Here is a 15,479-nt window from a genome sequence, read left to right as displayed (position 1 = left end):
AATCAAGCTGTAAAGTGTTTAGAAGTAGCAATTTTATGTGTATAGAGGAAAGAGGGCTGGGCAGAAAAGGTTTCAAAGAACTACCTAAGCCAGAATTTGAGGCAAAGGTTGTTGGCAGTTGGACAGGAGTACTGGTGTGCTAGGACCAACTTTTGTAGGGGTGAGGATGGAGGGAAAGTCCTGATTTGTAATATTTGCTGATGTTTGTGGTGAAAATACCCCCATCATGGCTGTTTTGGGGTTAAAAACTGGCTGGCAAAATTCCTGAATATTTAACAGTTCTCCCTAGCTAGAAGGAGCTGGCTCCAGTATACCACTGGATGGGGTAATAGGATGGATTTCAGGAGAGGGAATTCTAGGTAGAACAAACAGGTCGTACAACTACAACTAACAAAACACATGGTCAGTTTGGGAAATTACAAGTAGCATGCTGCTGAAGAGCAAAGGAGAAGACAGTCTCTGGCTAGATGGAGAAAAGCTTAGTTTACCAACCGAGGAACATGGACTATATCCTACAGGTGAGCCACTCAAGAGTTTTAAGAAAGGAAGTGACACGACCACATCTAGTCTTTAAAGAGAACACCCTGTCAGAACTGGAGAGAGTCAGTAAGGGGAGAAATTAGATAGGAAGGCTAGCTGGGCAGCTACTGTTGTCCAGAAAAGTGGTATAGGGTCCTGAGGGAAGGCAGTAACTGAGGATCTGGAAGGGAGACTGACTTAAGATAGATTTTGGAGGCAAATCTTTAGGGCTTGATAGTCTCTTATTTGTGGGAGGTGGTGATAAAGAGGAAGGAGTAGACAATACCTCTTAGGCTTTTAGTTTATGTGTCTGGGAGAACTGCACTGGAACAACCAAACAAGAAATGAATGAAAATTTGTCTTGGATATGTGTGCATGTGCACATGCACGCAAACACACATGCACAAACTGTGTAGCAGTGGCTTGGAGGGAAGGGGAAGTAGGGAAGGTAACAATCAGTTTGATGGATTTGAAATGCCCACTGAACATCAAAAGTACACATATTCAGTAGTGACTCAGGAACTCAGAGAAAAAGGTTAGCCAAAGAAGATTTTGGAGTATCCATCATCATAATGGGACAAGTAAAACTATGGGAGTAGATGAGATTGCCTAGGGGGAAGAGCCTAGCCATTTAGATTAGACCAGGGCACAATCTAATCAAACTAGATCCAACTCCTTTGGAATGATCTCATTCAGGTGACTCCTGAGAAAAAGGACTAGAAGAGGAAATACACTAGCACAAGGAGACTGAATAGGAGTTATTCCCTTCCAATACAAAATATGACAAAACAAAACCAAGTGCACATGGAATATAATCAAGGTTTTCCATCTTAAGCCAGTACTGCAGGACCTAATAGGTTTCGCTCTTTTTGGAGCTCATCAGCTGCAGGTAACGGCTCACATCCATTCTGATACAGGGTCTTGATACAGCATTTTTTCACCTACAAGCCTCCCACTCACAGTCTTCTATTTACCATATTCTGCCAATTCTTGGAATTTCCTTAGCACTAATTCAAAGAAGCTTTACATTTAGGTCCTGAAGGCTTTGCTCGGGCAAAGTACCATATTATTCTTCTTGCTAAACTCCCCAAAGCTGACTAACTACAGCCTAGACTATCACTTGCCATACAAGATGGTCTACTCTACTCTTAGAACACTGCAGAACAGATCCAATCACATGAGTCATCAGAGGCCTCTATCTGTCCAGATAATCCTGTTGGCCCTGACATCCCACCTTCTTATCTCCAAATTTTTAGGGCTATTTCTTCATCCCTTTCCTTTATGCTTCTGGTAGTAAATCTAGAATCAAGGTTAACTTGAGAGAAAAAGGAACAAAATAAAATTAATACATAGAAATCTTTAAAGCGTAACATATTATTGTGATATTTACTGCCCATGTAGGCATACATAAATATGTACCAAACACTAGCATCCAGGGATATACGACCATTTGTGTTATAGGGGGTGGAGGAGAACCACATATATATATATTACTTACTTTTTTTTTTAAAGATTTTATTTATTTATTTGACCACAGGGAGAGATTACAAGAGGGGGAAGCAGGCTCCCTGCTGAGCAGAGATGTGGGGTTTGATCCCAGGACCCTGAGATCATGACCTGAGCTGAAGGCAGAGGCTTAACCCATAGAGCCACCCAGGCACCCCTATTATTTACTTTTATATGCATAAATGACTTTAGGAACTCGGTGGCTATGGTACAGGAGGTTGAAAAAAGACTTAATTGTATACCGTTTTGAATTTTGAACAATTATTCAAAAAATAAAAATTAACCAGAACATTTCTCTTGTGCACTGAGCTATGTGTTGACAGGATGGTACTGACAGATCTGAGTCTGAAACTCACAAGGCCTTTGTTTTTGTGGTTCTTAGAGCCTCTTTTTAATATCCTCAGAGTCTTAATTTTATCTTAGCATTCTCACAGAACCAGAACCTCAGAACAGAACATTATTTTAGTTTTGTTTAGCAACTGTTTAGTTTAAACTTAAATGCCTTAAGATTAAAAAAAAAAAAAAAAGTGAGCTCTCACAAAAATACCTCCTACTGCTTTCCTTTATAGTTTCTTACCTTTCTTAATGAAGTAACATCAAATAACTGGAGTGAAAAAAAGGCAGGAAAGAAAAGAGAACTGAAAATGACATTTCTGAAAAGAATATAAAGAGAAACATAGAAAAGGATCTGTGAAAGGAAGAAGAAACAAATAAAAATGTAGAAGTCTGATAAAAGTCTGTAGCACTGTATTTCAGTGGCTCACTCAGCAAATGAAAAAGGTATTTATATTTATGACCACTACGTTATAAGAATGGCAGCCTGACATAAAGGTAGGATTCATGAACCCAAAACTAAAATTTGTGTCATCACTCTACAGCCATTGCCAAGTCTCCGGAGATTTATCAGCCTCACTTAACGTTTATCCTGACATTCAAGGAAAAAATTATGAAACAACAAAATTCTTTTTTTAATCACCATTTGGGCTAGAAGAAAATATTTTCAGCCAACTTGCAGACAAAAACTATGTAAAAAAACTTATACTAGATGTCTCACAACTCTCAGAAAACACAACTTAGTTTGTACCTTGGCTCTAATGAGGCAGTGTGTGCTCATATGGCTTGCTGATGGTGCTCTAACAGGCGGTGTGTGCTAGTATGGCTTGGTGATGGTTTACAGCCAGCAGCTGCTGGTGCCTTCTAGCTGTTGAATATTTTCACTATCATCCCTGACTCTAGTATCACACATCTATGAATTCATGTGGCCTCACCAATATTTCTAGGTGGGCCAAAGACCACACCTTGTGAAAATGCATGGAGAATCCAGAACTGAGCATGTTCACAACACCTGAACATGTCCTTGTGTCAGAGTTATCAAGCTACTGGTTGATAAAAGTGGCTCTAATAAAAAGTGTGATTCTGAAAAAATACTCATCAGTACTGAAGGAAGTACTCTTTCTTAGGTACGGGTCAGAAAAAGAACTGCAGAGTTGGGAGATCATCAGTCAAATCTCCCATCCACTGCAGAAATCCCTTTCACAATATGTGAATCCAGTAAACCTCTGCTTGACCATTTCCACTGAAAGGAAGTTAGTTCTCTTTTTCTTGGAACATCTCATTCCAACAGTCTCATTCAACACAGGTAGGGTCCTCCTAATTGGTATCTGGATCTCTTCCAGGTCCCTAAAAAAGCAATTTCAAAATCCAGCTCTCTGCTTTTTTCAACACTTTATCTTTCATCGAGTTTTCCTTAACTCTCAAGATCCAAGGGTTATTTCACAGTTGACTTGGGCATGTTCTCTCTCCTCCTCTTTAGTCCTGTTTTTTCTAACTACCTCTGAGATACAGGTTTTATATTTAAAAACACCAATACTCAGTATCTCTCCATTTCTTTAAACTCCCTTCACAACATATATGCTTCACAACATATATGTTGCTGTGTATTTTCTCTTGTTTAAAAACTATTATTATTGTTTTCTACAATCTGTGTGTGTTTTAACTTTGTCACTTTGTATTTTCATCATTCTCATTTTCCTCTGCATCTCAAAAAAGGTATATTATAACTGCCTTTAAGGGTCAAGTAATGGCAATTCTTCATTTTTGTTGTCCAAAAATACCTTAATTTTGCCCTTGCAAAATATTTTTAGTGGATATGGAATTCTAGGTTGATAATTATTTTCTTTCAGAACAATTCAGGTATCATTCCACTGTGTCTGGTTTCCTCTGCTGCTATCGAGAAATCAGCTATTAGTCTGAAGGCAATGTCTTTTTTCCCTGACTGCTTTTAAGATCTTTGGCTATGAGGTGTGTCTGTAATGTACGGATTTTTCTTTTTTAATCCTGCTGGAGATTTGTTGGGTCTTATTAAATATTGCCTCTGTCCCATATTCTCTTTTCTTCTACTAGTATTCCAATTTGAACACTTTATCTCCCATGTCCCTTAACTCTCTTTTTGTCTGTCCTTCTGTGCTGTTTGTCCATATAATTTCCTCAGTTCTACCTCCCAATTCAGGAATAATTGTGTTTTTTTTTTATATTTTCCTGAACATTATCTACTATATTCAATTTGCCATTAACAAATCCTGTTGATGGATTCTGCCTTCAAATCTCTGCTTTATTCCTGAATACTTGGTTCTATTGTTGTCATCCTAGTTTGGGGCCTTACCTACTTTTAGCTAAGGTAGAGGGGTCTGTGAGATCTAAAATTTAGCATGCATACCATTAAGGCTTTTTTATTCCTATATTTCTAAAATATGCAGTTGTTATATTGGTCTCCTATTATAGAATCTTCATCATCTCCTTCTACTTAATGATGGGCTATCCAACTAAGCACAGATTCTCAGCCCCAAACAGGTCTATTTTCTTTTGTCCCCTGCACAAGCCATGTGCATTTTTGCTAACATGCTTTTGATCCACAGTCTTTTTACCAAAGTATGCCAATCCTTTCAAGCCTTTCTCCTTTGCAAAGTTTCCCCTGATAAACCCCAATGTGCTCACTCTGCTTTCTGATTTCCCTGAACCCTTGTGTGTGTTGTATATATTTCAATTCTATACTCAGATACAATTCTTTAGTATTTGAAGTAAAATTATAAGTAGCTGAGCTAGAATTCTAAGTTAGGTAAAACTCCAAAGTTTATGCTTTCTATTATATAATACTGCCTCTTACATTCAATAAATAATTGATTTGTATAAGAAGAGGAACCAGATGCTATAAAATCAGACATAACAATGCTTTACAATTAACTGCTTTATCTTAGCTTGGTTGGAACAAAACAGAATTTTATTTTATTTTATTTTATTTTTTTTAAGATTTTATTTATTTGATAGACAGAGACCACAAGTAGGCAGAGAGGCAGGCAGAGAGAGAGGAGGAAGCAGGCTCCCCACCAAGCAGAGAGCCCGACGCGGGGCTCGATCCCAGGACCCTGGGATCATGACCCGAGCCGAAGGCAGAGGCTTAACCCACTGAGCCACCCAGGTGCCCCCAAAACAGAATTTTAAATGGCATTAAAATTTTTAAACTTTATTCATTTAAGTACATTTCTCAGGAAATGCCCTCAAAAGGGATTCTGCAGCAGCTTTCCAGTAAAGACAAACATTAGCTCCTCCAAATAAAATTAATCACCCTCTGAATATCTAATCAAGCCTCATAAAACCATCCTGCAGGGTAAATGCTAACCCCTGTAACTGTAAGCCTTAAGTAACAGCTTACACATCTGGAAGTTCACTCCAGGGATCACTCCCAGTGTTAAGGAAAAGATACTGAAAGCCTAGTTTTATAAATTATACTTTGTAGATAAACAACCAGTCCAGTTAAAATAGGTTGCATTACACCGTATTTACCCCATTCGCTTTATAACAAATAGTCATTGTCTTTGGACTAGACTTCAACAATCGTGAGAGTGAATGTTATTTGGGGTTTATAATGCAGAACCCTCCTTTGGCATTAAAGTGCTTTTGTCTGTCTTTTATTTCTAAGTAATACATAAGAAATCAAATTGAGCCTTGAATTATCTTGAATAATTTATAGAGTCAGTTTTTAACAGATTTATATTACATATGTAAATTTTTCATATATATCATACTATGTATATGTATTTTACATATATATTTTTACATATGTATGTAAAAGAACCCTCTTGGCATGTAGATTTTTGGAAAACAGTTGCTTAATTCTAGGCCAATAAGGGAGGACAGACTGGGAAAAGTAAACTATCCTTAGTATTTCTCCCATAGGACAGTGTTTATCTCTCTTACCTTTCCTGTCCCGTCCTTCATCAACACATACTGGCAGACTTCCTAGGGCAATGCAGAAATCCAGACAAGAGAAGGAAGCACACTAAAATAATGGAGGACAGGCTACAGGAGATGGACAGTGTCAGACATCATGTGGGAGAAAAGAAGGAATTATCACAGTTAGCCACTTTGTTCAAGAGAAACTAAAACTAGTTATTTCAAAGGTAGAGAGATAAGGAAAAAAAAGAAAGATCTTTTATTTCTTTGCAGCAAGGCTCCTTTTAATAAGAACAGAGAAGAGTTGCTGTTATTTTGGAAATGTGTTCAGAGAAACAGATATAACTTAGCAAATAGTACAAGGGGACAAAAGATAAATAAGATTTTTCCAATTTAAAAACATTAATCAAGAGATATAATTATAGGTATCGAGAAAAGAAAAAAAAAGGCAGAACTATAATCTAGAAGGTATTAATAGAACTGTTCTTTCTTTTCCAAGAGAATACAGACTATTAAAAGCAAAGGAATCACAATGTTTATAGGTAAAAATGATGAATGAGGCATATGCATGTAAGTACCCTTAACTGCATGGTCTTAACGCTATGAAGAACAATTATGTCACATTTAACAATGGAGTTCTAAAAATTGAAGAAAGTAGTCCAGGGAGGAGCTTTTTCACATCAGGGACAATCATCTGTACATATTTGCATGATGTGAAATACCTCCTCTCTGCCTGCCCTAGGTACTACCAATCTAGATACATGTGCTGGAAATACCACCACTGGGAGACAAGAGTCCTTCAGATTTAATTCAGACTTTGTAATTTAGTACTTTTTCTGCCAAATTCAAGAGCTAGCAAAGTTTGAAGCTATTCACACTAGCGGTGTGATTTTGTTTCTTTCAATTAGAGATAGTTTAAAAAGATGGATACCTGGATGGGTCAATGTATAGGAAAAGAGGCAAAAAAGGACATGGAACCTAAGAAAAACTACTGTACAAACTTGGATACAATCAGTTGCTATTATGAATACATTATAGGTTAAAGCCTCTATGTGAGGTAGGCATTTCTTAAAAAAAAATTTTTTTAACTTTAAGATTTTATTTCCTTAACTCAGGTAAAGACAATAGGGCATTCCTTTAAAATTAATGTTCAATTTCAACAAGTCGATTAATGTCATGACATTTCTAAACAAGGTAAAGTAAAAGGCAGTTTAATGCAAGAATGAATTCATTTTTAAATTTTAATGGTTTTATTGATTCTGATAATATTTGAATAATCTATCCAAATTTGTTAAATAAAATGCATACCTCATATTCTTTTCTGCAAACTTTGGAAATATCATTTTTTGAAGATGCCTAAAAGATAACAAATTTCTCCATTAATTTATTATACATGCTATTCAATACAGAACAAAAAGAACATACATTGATATGTTACTTGCTGGTATGATATTCTTTTATTTCATCAAGGAAAACCTTACGCTCCAATACTTAAAAGTTCACAAAATACAACAAACAAATTTCAGGCATGTTCTTTAAAACAAATATCAGGCCCAGAACCTACCCGATATGCTAAAACTTCACTCTTTTATGCCTTTAATCTCACATAATAACAGGGTTCTTTTGTTATTTCAGAAACTAGATGACTTTGAAGGAAATGTAAATCAGAGAACTTTTTTCTTAGTTGAATTTCACTCTGTAGCAAATTTCCTTGTGAAGCTCTGCCAGGGCGTTTATATTTTGCTTCTTCTTTAACCCTTTATATTCTAAATTCTCATACTGATTTATGAGTCAATCTCCTCAGGAAAGATCCACATGTAATGGACGGGGCAACTAAAGAGGGAAAGGTTATGCCAGGCAATTAAAAAAAAGTTATTTTTATGTAATTCTCTTTATGTCCCCCTAGACCATTACAGTTCAAATCCTCTGCAACTCAGCTTCATCTCAATTGCAACTTCAGCTTCATCTGCTGGAGAAGAGCAGCAGATTGCTAGGCTGTGTGCTGCTCGGTGAGCTTTGCTCAGGCTAAATAGTACAGTGGTCTGAGTGAAACTAAAGGTGCCACCATGTCTCATGGACTCTGGTCTAGAGACCAGTCATTAAAAGAAGAAAATAAGAGAAGGCTTTCGAGCTGTGGTTTCCAGTCCACCTAAATTTCCCAGTTACGTCTGCTCTCACCAGTTGGGAGTATGAGCAGCTAGGAGACCAGTTTTCCCACAGCACTCTGAGAAACCACTATGAAAATACGCACAGTGAGGAAGAACTCAGGGGCCTAACTTGAATTGGACCACAGATCTATCCAATCAAAGAGAAGTCATAGTTCACTGCTGGAGTCATGCTCACCTTAGGAGCAGAGAAGGGATATAAGAACAGGCTCAGGATAAACCCATGATAAAAGAGAGAAGGAAAGATGAAAGCTAAATAAGCCAACTGAGTCATCTGCTCTCATCCAAGCATACTCTAAATTTATACAACCATTTGTAGTCACTCAGCATGGACTAAGTATCACCACAGGCAGAGTACAAAAGGCTTCAGTTCCTATAATATTCTTTCTTCTCTCTTGCATGGCTAAGAGAAGAAAGAATAAGAAAAGGCTGAAGGTCTCACATGCAGCAGCCATAACTGAGAAAGCAGCAAGTCTAAAAGGAAGTGGTCTACGTAAGAAATACTAAACTGGCAGCTTTTATGGGTCACCTCTCCAAAGGTATGAAGTGGGCAAAGTCCAAGACATACACACAGCTAATACTCAACACTGTATGCCACGCAGCTTATGAGCCTGACTGCCCAGTATTACCTGCTTGCATGCCTGTCGACACTCCAAGGTAATAGCCAGTTCACAGCAGCCTAAGCCAACCCAGCCATCAGACTTCTTAAAGACACCTTAAAAAACAAAATATTCAAATGTTTTGGTCATAAGCAGTAAAAAACATAAATGGCATGCCAAACTGGTTCGTGGATCTCATTAAAAGTCAAAGTAGGTGTCCACAGGAAAACTAGCTGAGATAGCAGGGCCTCAAAATTATTAAGGCCCCCCTCCCACCATTACTCCTGATGCTGTCAGTCTTCTCAGAGCCCCCACAACATAATTATCAGGTGCTTTGTTTTTTCTTTTCTCTCTGCCCACCCTAAACTCTCTTTAGATCATTCTCACTCTTGGGTAGACAGCGTCTTTAGAGGACACATAGGTTAAGGAAAGCAAGAAGAGGCCTCCTCACTTTACAACTGTGAATCTGAGGCAAAGCTTCCAATTTAGCTTAACATGCAAACAAAAAAGGGCATAAGGATTATTACATTCAAAATAGTGGGGCGCCTGGGTGGCTCAGTGGGTTAAAGCTTCTGCTTTTGGCTCTGGTCATAATCACAGGGTCCTGGGATCGAGCCCCACATTGGGTTCTCCACTCAGCAGGGAGCCTGCTTTCCCCACCTCTCTCTCTGCCTGCCTTTCTGCCTACTTGTGATCTCTGTCAAACAAATAAATAAAATCTTTAAAAAAACCCCACAAAATATTAAATACCTAGAATAGCATAAAACCCATGATACTGTTCAGAAACTGATGCTTAGTGAACAGACAGGACAGACAGGAACATTTCCTGTGGGCAAGAACTGACTTTGATGAGTACACTTAATTATGGGGCAAAATGACTATTCTGTTTCAATTTATACATAGCAGCTATTTCTCCAACCCAATTATGGTGAAATCAAAAGGTGATGCAATCATAAAGTGTCCTAATGCATTTTTTACATCCATTTTTGCAAGTATAAATGTCAGTGAATGACTCCTAGGATAAAATTAGGAGACATAAGTAACAATTATCAAAAGAGGAAAGACATATGCTCATGGGAATGTAGCACATTCCTACTGATCTCTTTTCAGAACTACTTTAAGTTGCTTCCATATAATACACACATCTGCAAATTCACATCTAAATTATTATTATTTACATTTGAAAAAAGTGTCACGTATTCAATGCAATAAGGTGCCTGGGTGGCTCAGATGGTTAAGCATCTGGCTTGGGCTCAAGTTACGATCCCAGGATTCTGGGATCAAGTCCTGCTTCGGGCTCCCTGCTTAGTGGGGAGCCGGCTTCTCCCTCTGCCTCTCTGCCTCTCATGAATAAATAAATAAAATCTTTAAAAAAAAAAAAGAATTCAATGCAATAGGTAACATAGTTCTCCAAACGAAACTAGGACTTAATATATTAAATAGAAGCATTCTGCTAAAAAAACAAAAGGAAACAAATGGCCAGCAGATAGAAAAGCTCTCAAAATTATAAACCACCCCAATTGTTAAAACTGGCTAGAAATACTGCATATCATAAGCTTCTATATCCCTACATGTTTTAATGCTACAAAGGGTAATAGACTTCCATCTAACCCTTTGCCTAGTAAAGTTTCCTCTAAATCTCTGCTGCTTACTATTCAGAACCACTAACATTTTCAAAATTATTTTGAATGGAATCAATGCAGGTCATAAATTCTGTGAACTTTTATACCATAATACAGTATGTTATTGTTTCCATACACCTAGTGGCCTCCTGGAAACTATTATTGTCCAATAAGGGTTTACAGTATTATGTACAAACCACTCCATTAGGTATTATGTGGGCTATGAAACAGATAAAATACATGATTTATCTCATTATGGAGATTACACATGGAGATATATCTATATCTATCTCTACCAGAGATATAAATTATATGTAAATAATTCTAGGACATTAGGTAGAGGTATAATTGGGAGAACAAGCAAGAATATGGGCAATTCCAAGAAGGCAAATGGATCAATTTGTTTGAAATACAAACTTCAAACAGCATGAAAGCCTTTAAGAGTTCAGGTACATAAAATATACTTCCTTTTTTTCAAGGCACTGGCTTTAAGCAGGACTGGAAGCTTTAATCCTAGAAGACTGTGAATGCCAGACTAGGGAGTTTGGGCTTTATTCTGATGGAAGTGCATATCCCTCTTGAAGGTTTTTTTTTTTTTTTTTTTTTTTTAAGGAGCTGGGGAAGACAGCTATGATATGTTGAAACACCAGCTACAAGGTTGTTACAATATTCTATTCCCAGAGAATAATAATAATGGCTTGAACTAGGAGTAGAGAGAACAGATGTAAGATTTTACAAGGACAGAGTCAATGGGGCTAAAAAGAAAAAGCAATCAAAGATAACTTGAGAGATCTGACAGGCAATTATGAGTTGTTTTTTTTTTAAAGATTTTATTTATTTATTTGACAAACAGAGAGATCACAAGTAGGTAGAGAGGCAGGCAGAGGGAGAGGGAGAAGCAGGCTCCCTGCCAAGCAGAGAGCCTGATGTGGGGCTCGATCGCAGGACCCGGAGATCATGACCTGAGCTGAAGGCAGAGACTTAACCCACTGAGCCACCCAGGTACCCCTATGAGTTTGGTTTTAAATTTATACTTCAGATGTTACCAAGATGCAGAGATCCATCCTGGTGTTGTGTCTAGAAGTTGCGAATGACAACTTAGATTTGAAGGCTGTCTTCCCAGGGCTGACTAGTTAACAGTTCTGGGAAGGAAAGCAATTACCAGGTAAGTGTGGAGAGAGAAGAGAAGAGGACCACACACATGAAAAACCAAGGTCCTTAATGGGTCATGCATGAGGCCAAGGTGGAGTCACAAGGATGTAGCAGTCACAGTACCAGGTGCTGCAGGGCAGTCAAAGGGAGTAAGTACTGAGAAAAGTCCGTATGATTTTAAGTATCGTGAGATTCTAGTGCTCTTTCAAAGACCATTTTCACTAGAATGGAAGAAGTAGAGACAAGAGTACAGTCAATGATTGAGTGAATGAGAATAAACTATACATTCGAAAATTTGGGTGACTACAAGAAAGAGAAGATAGGAATTCAAGGGGATACATAACGTTACAGGACTATGACACAGATTTTACAACCACAAAATAAGTTTTTAAAGATAAAGTGCTAAATAAATGTTACACTTCTTTGCTTACCTGGCAAAGATGAATTCATACAACTCCAAATTTCAACCTAAAATTGTAATCACCAAAAAGCTTTTATATAACCAGTTCCTAAATATGACAATTTATACAGAAATTATGTACAGCTAATTTTATTAAGTTTGTATCTATGTAGTCAGTGTTCTAAGACTACATGAGTATCAAGCAGCTATTGAAGGAAGAAAAAATAAAACTGAGATGCAAAAATATCGCTTGCTCTCTTCCCATCTTCCCATCTAAGAACACTAACGATGAGTCTGGGTACTCAGGGTGCTTATTGGAATCACTGTTTCTAACCACAAAGACAAAAGTGTCTATAGAGCAAGTAAAGGTAAATGTAACTGTCAGAATTTTTTGATCAAGTTTTCGCCCCTCACATAATGCAAGTCACCACATCTAAAAAGTCTGTCTCATATAAATTCATATTCCGTAGCCTGGTCCACCAGTGTGCTGAACACTGAGGATGGACCAAGCACTGTGAAGATTTTAAGTTACATGATTCAGACATGCAAGCAATATATCTACAATACACCAAAAATTGGGAAGATAGGAATAATGAGAAGTCACACATTTCCCCTTATCCCAAATTTAACTTTTCAAATTCAAAATAAATGTAAGATATAGTTATTATGGTTTTCATAATATTATCAAAATAACGTTATCTAATAACACTATCTAATAACAATATCTAATAACATTATCAAAATAATAAGTAAAATTCCAAATTCCAGATAAAAGGTTATAATGAAATTTAAAGACTATAATACATTTATATTTAGTATTATTTTTATACCTACATCATAGGATAAATAATAAAAGATGAAAGATAATAGTCTACCTAGCAATTTGTGTGACGATCTTTTTAAAATACTTAGTTAAATCTAACATTTTAATTTGGTCACAAACCCAAATCATTTTGAAAATTTTCCTGAATCTAGAAGTTAACTCATTAGATGGCTTCATTTAGACAAAAGCTTTAAGTTACACAAAACCTACCATTGTTTCAGGGCAATAATCTGGGGCTCGCTGTAACAGATGCTTTAGTCGGGATTCACTTTTTGAGGAGAATATCTATTTGAAAAAAAAAAAGTTTTTGTGGCATTTTTCTGCAAGAAATAAGAAGATGTAAAATTTGTTGTCCTCTATACTTATCAGTTGTTTATTTTCCAACTTCCTTTTATAAATGGGAAACCTTTGGAAAGATCTAAATTAAGCTGAGGTAACATCTCTTAAACAGTTGGTTAGTTTGGCAAATAATCAAGAAAGTCCATATATGCAAGTCTAGACCATTTCTAATGACCAAAAATGGAAAAAACCATGCTACCAAATCTGTTAGAGGACAAAGGAGAAAAAGAAGAAAACAGAAAAGAAAAAAGATAAGTTTACTCTAAACTGTTCTACAAACCGCTGTTAGTCAACTGACAACAATGTAAAACAGATTATGTCATACCCTTGTTAGTGAACAAGTCTGTGAATAGCATTATGGCATAAACTTCCATAAAATACCATTAAATAGAGACAAAGCCATTTTTAATAAAGATGCTGAGGAGGTGACCAGTTCATTCACCAGGCTAACTGGTGGCTCTCTTCCAAACAGAATTTTAATTACTGCAATTACAATTTGATGTCTCAGTAAATTATAAGCCATTATATATGGGATAGAACTTCATGGTTACCTGCAAATAGTCAAGACTGTGAAATCCATGAATGCTAAGGACAATGAAAAAGGATTTATCTCCAGTTAGTTTTAGTAGCTATTTTTCTCCCAAACTACCAACCATAGTTAATACGTGACAAGAGCTAGAATATCACCATTTTGCAACCATTAGTCAATTATGCATTTAGGCAATTATCAATAATGACTATACTATTAATTACAAAAAGAAGCAATCAGACACAATAACATTATGAGTAAGACCTGCTGAACTAACAAACAAAACCAAAATAAAGCAAAACCTAACCTGAATCTGATCAAGCCTCCGGACCTGTCTCATTAGGTTACTATTAGCCATGTGTGGCTATCTAAATTTAACCTTAAATCAATTATGATTAAATAAAATTTAAAATTCAGTTTCCTAAACTTTTTCTCTTTCTCCTCGACCTCTTTAAACACATTCTTTTTTTTTTTTAACTTTTAAATTTTTAAAAATTAACATATAATGTATTATTTGTTTCAGGGGTACAGGTCTGTGAATCATCAGTCTTATACAATTCATAGCACTCACCATAGCACACACCTTCCCCAATGTCCATCATCCAGCCACCCTATCCCTCTCACCCTGCTACCCTCCAGCAACCCTCAGTTTGTTTCCTGAGATTAAGAGTCTCTAATGGTTTGTCTCCCTCCCTGGTCCCATCTTGTTTCACTTTTCCCTCCCTTTCCCCCACGACCCCCACCCTGCCTCTCAAATTCCTCAGAGAGATCATATGATAATTCTCTTTCTCTGACTGACTTATTTCACTTAGTTTAATACCCTCTAGTTCCAACCACGTCATTGCAAATGGCAAGATTTGGGGGTTTTGATGGCTGCATAGTATTCCACTGTGTGTGTGTGTGTGTGTGTGTGTGTGTGTGTGTGTACACCGCATCTTCTTTATCCATTCATCTGTCTTTAAACACATTTCAAATGTTCACTTGGCACATGTAGCTAGTGGCTACCATAGTGGATCACACAGATACAGAATTTTTCATCACTGCAGAAAGCTCTGTTGGATAGCTCTGCTCTAAATCTACCTACCAATTACTAAGCAATATAGAGGACAGGGGAACACAATAAATGATACCATGGAGTTACAAATAGCATAATTCAGATTGTGAGAAACTCTACAGGATAAATGGCCAGATTTATTCACCAAATAAGCAAAGTCAGGAAAGCAGTACTTAGCTTCCTTATGATGATACCATCTAAGAGCCATTTTTGCTTTTAAAAGCTGGATCCTACAACCCTACCAGCCTCAATCTCAGAATGACTGTATGTCCTAATGCCCTACTAGATGGATAAACTGATGGTCTATAGAATGCATTCCTCTGGGGAGTTGGTAACCAGGCTGTAGCATACCAGCCACGTGGACTACAACTCAGCCATACATAGGAGTGAACTATGGATTCACATATAACATGTACGAATTTGAAACACATTATGCTGACAGAGCTATATTCAAAAGGCTACATTTATATGACATTTTGAAAAAGGGACAGAAAATAAATCAGTGGTTTCCAGGGGAGGGGCCAGGGGGAGAGGAGGGGAT

General features: G+C 37.1%; 1 protein-coding gene across 2 annotated transcripts in view; it reads right to left on the bottom strand.

Annotated features, from left to right (window-relative positions):
- The window catches only part of RECK (reversion inducing cysteine rich protein with kazal motifs), a gene marked incomplete at both ends in the record, with an annotated part of 75,704 nt that overhangs the window by 46,346 nt on the left and 13,879 nt on the right, over positions 1 to 15,479 (bottom strand). For both annotated transcript variants that reach the window (XM_080820071.1, XM_080820072.1), the window contains 4 exons: positions 7,564 to 7,611; positions 9,050 to 9,135; positions 12,225 to 12,261; positions 13,227 to 13,301. In XM_080820071.1, coding sequence (XP_080676197.1) covers positions 7,564 to 7,611; positions 9,050 to 9,135; positions 12,225 to 12,261; positions 13,227 to 13,301 — 246 coding nt within the window. The remainder of the gene's footprint in view (positions 1 to 7,563; positions 7,612 to 9,049; positions 9,136 to 12,224; positions 12,262 to 13,226; positions 13,302 to 15,479) is intronic.

Source organism: Martes martes, assembly GCF_963455335.1.
Source record: "Martes martes genome assembly, chromosome: 12".
In the NCBI taxonomy this organism is placed as follows: Eukaryota; Metazoa; Chordata; class Mammalia; order Carnivora; family Mustelidae; genus Martes; species Martes martes.
This window is presented reverse-complemented; position numbering and strand designations above follow the sequence as displayed.